The sequence below is a fragment of the Macrobrachium nipponense genome, chromosome 28 (assembly GCF_015104395.2).
Source record: "Macrobrachium nipponense isolate FS-2020 chromosome 28, ASM1510439v2, whole genome shotgun sequence".
Classification (NCBI taxonomy): domain Eukaryota; kingdom Metazoa; phylum Arthropoda; class Malacostraca; order Decapoda; family Palaemonidae; genus Macrobrachium; species Macrobrachium nipponense.
In genome coordinates this window covers 16,767,972-16,770,445 of record NC_087217.1, presented here as the reverse complement: position 1 = coordinate 16,770,445, position 2,474 = coordinate 16,767,972, and the positions used below count along the sequence as shown (strand labels likewise).

At 42.5% G+C, this 2,474-nt stretch overlaps 1 protein-coding gene across 1 annotated transcript in view; it reads right to left on the bottom strand.

Annotated features, from left to right (window-relative positions):
* Window positions 1-218: 218 nt before the first annotated feature.
* Window positions 219-2,474, bottom strand: part of LOC135201463 (actin-like) — a 3,349-nt gene continuing 1,093 nt past the window's right edge. The window contains exon 2 of the mRNA XM_064230431.1: window positions 219-1,503. Within this exon, the coding sequence (XP_064086501.1) occupies window positions 345-1,478 (1,134 nt within the window). The 5' untranslated portion in view covers window positions 1,479-1,503 and the 3' untranslated portion in view covers window positions 219-344. The remainder of the gene's footprint in view (window positions 1,504-2,474) is intronic.

The following is a 2,474-nucleotide window of genomic DNA, read 5'->3' as shown; positions in this document are numbered from 1 at the left end:
GACCCCATATGTTGGAACTGCCCAGCTCCTTTTTGAAGTTGGAGTTGTTTCTTGATATGTGCTAAAAGCTTCTTTGATAGAGGATATTCATCATGATATGAATCTCCATCTATCTACCTTGATGTTTTTTCTTCCTCAAGATGAAACAAGGGGCTTCCAGTATCTCTTAGGTACTTTAACGACTGTCAGTGGCAATCGTGATACAGGAGTTAAACACATTTGAAAAATAAATGATTATATTTGCACAAAAGAATATATAATTTTCTTATAAATATAATTCAAGCGTAAATAATTGCGTTCTTATTTTAAGATAAGAACGTAACAACAGAGCTTTTACTAATTCTTTAGAAGCACTTGCGGTGGACAATTCCTGGTCCAGATTCATCATATTCCTCCTTGGTGATCCACATGGCCTGGAAAGTGGACAGAGAACCAAGGATGGAACCGCCGATCCAGACGGAGTACTTCCTCTCAGGGGGAGCGATGATCTTGACCTTAATGGAAGAGGGTGCAAGAGAGGTGATTTCCTTCTGCATCCTGTCAGCAATACCAGCATACATGGTGGTACCACCAGACATGACAATGTTGGCCAACAGGTCCTTCCTGATGTCAATGTCGCACCTCATGATGGAAGTGTGGAGGGTTTCGTGAACACCAGCGGATTCCATGCCCAAGAAGGAAGGCTGGAAGAGGGCCTCTGGTGCGCGGAAACGCTCGTTGCCGATGGTGATGACCTGACCGTCAGGAAGTTCGTAGGACTTGTCGATTGAAGAGGAGGCAGCTGCGACTTTCATATCGCTTTCAAAGTCCAGAGCGATGTAAGCTAATTTCTCCTTGATGTCACGAACGATCTCACGCTCGGCGGTGGTGGTGAAGGAGTAGCCACGCTCAGTCATGATCTTCATCAAGTAGTTGGTGATGTCACGACCAGCCAAGTCCAGACGGAGGATGGCATGGGGAAGGGCGAAACCTTCATAAACGGGCACCATGTGAGTGACGCCATCACCGGAGTCACAGACCTGACCAGTGGTACGGCCAGAGGCGTAGAGGGACAGGACAGCCTGGATGCAGACGTAAGTAGCTGGAAGATTGAACCCTTCAAACATGATCTGGACCATCTTCTCACGGTTGGCTTTGGGGTTAAGGGGAGCCTCAGTAAGCATGGTGGGGCACTCCTCAGGGGCGACACGCAGTTCATTGTAGAAGGTGTGGTACCAGATCTTCTCCATGTCGTCCCAGTTGGTAACAATGCCGTGTTCAACAGGGTACTTGAGAGTGAGGATACCCCTCTTGGTCTGGGCCTCATCGCCGACGTAGGCGTCCTTCTGACCCATACCGACCATCACACCCTGGTGACGGGCGCGGCCAACGATGGAGGGGAAGACAGCTCGAGGGGCGTCATCACCGGCAAAACCAGCCTTGACAAGACCGGAGCCATTGTCGACAACCAGAGCCGTCGCTTCTTCGTCGTCACACATGATGGAGGTTTCTGTCGCCTTGCACCTGCAGTGACAAACAATACCTGCTCAGCAATAAGGTGATGATAAACATAGGTGAATAATAAATACATGATAATAATTCAAAAAGGATTCTCCACAACAGTTGGTAATTCGATTCTCCGAGAATTAGAAAATAAAAAAAACTGGAAACAATTGAAAAGAAATTATAAATAGATATATGTTTATGTAAAGATATGAGTGACATTGAAGAGGATCTTACGCAAAAAAACGACAAACTGACATTAAAAATATTGATGTTTAGTGGATCTTTCTAAAACCTACCACGATACCCTAACCAAAGTAGGGCAGTCCAGGACCCAATCCTTGGCAGTCTGATACAGACCTACTGACCTATTGTCAACAATCGCTTCAAAAGAAACCAATGATGTTCAAAATTTTTAATAGTGTCAACATTTTGAGACGTGAAATGAAAAATAATGAGGACGCTGGAGATATTCAGTTATTTCCCTCACCTTTTCTTATTTGCTCACAAATCTTGTATTTTTACTGAATGCTTATTTTCAAGTAAACTTTTGTTACTCCAACTTACTGTGTAGTATATACGCAGTTATATGTAATACGTAAAGACTAAAGTTGGTGGGGAGGGTGCGGGATGGAGTAGGAGGAACTTTACATTTATTTCAAGCGAGATAGTATTTTTAGTCATTTTGTCATAACTATTACTATAATAATTACAGTAAATCATTGTTCCCCCGATGATAATAACGATTATACTGAAGACATCAAAAACAATAATGAGGAAAAATCATGTAACAACCATTATTCTTCTTGTCGCAGCATGACTAACAAAAGGGTAAAAACCCACTGCTTAGTTTTTTCATCGTATTAAGCGAATTTAGAACTATAAAAATTCAACTTCATTTCACTTAAGACAAAATAAATATTAATAGACAGTTGTGATATCTGGGAATCACAAAATTAATTTTTCGACATCAAAAGAGTAAGACTGTTAAA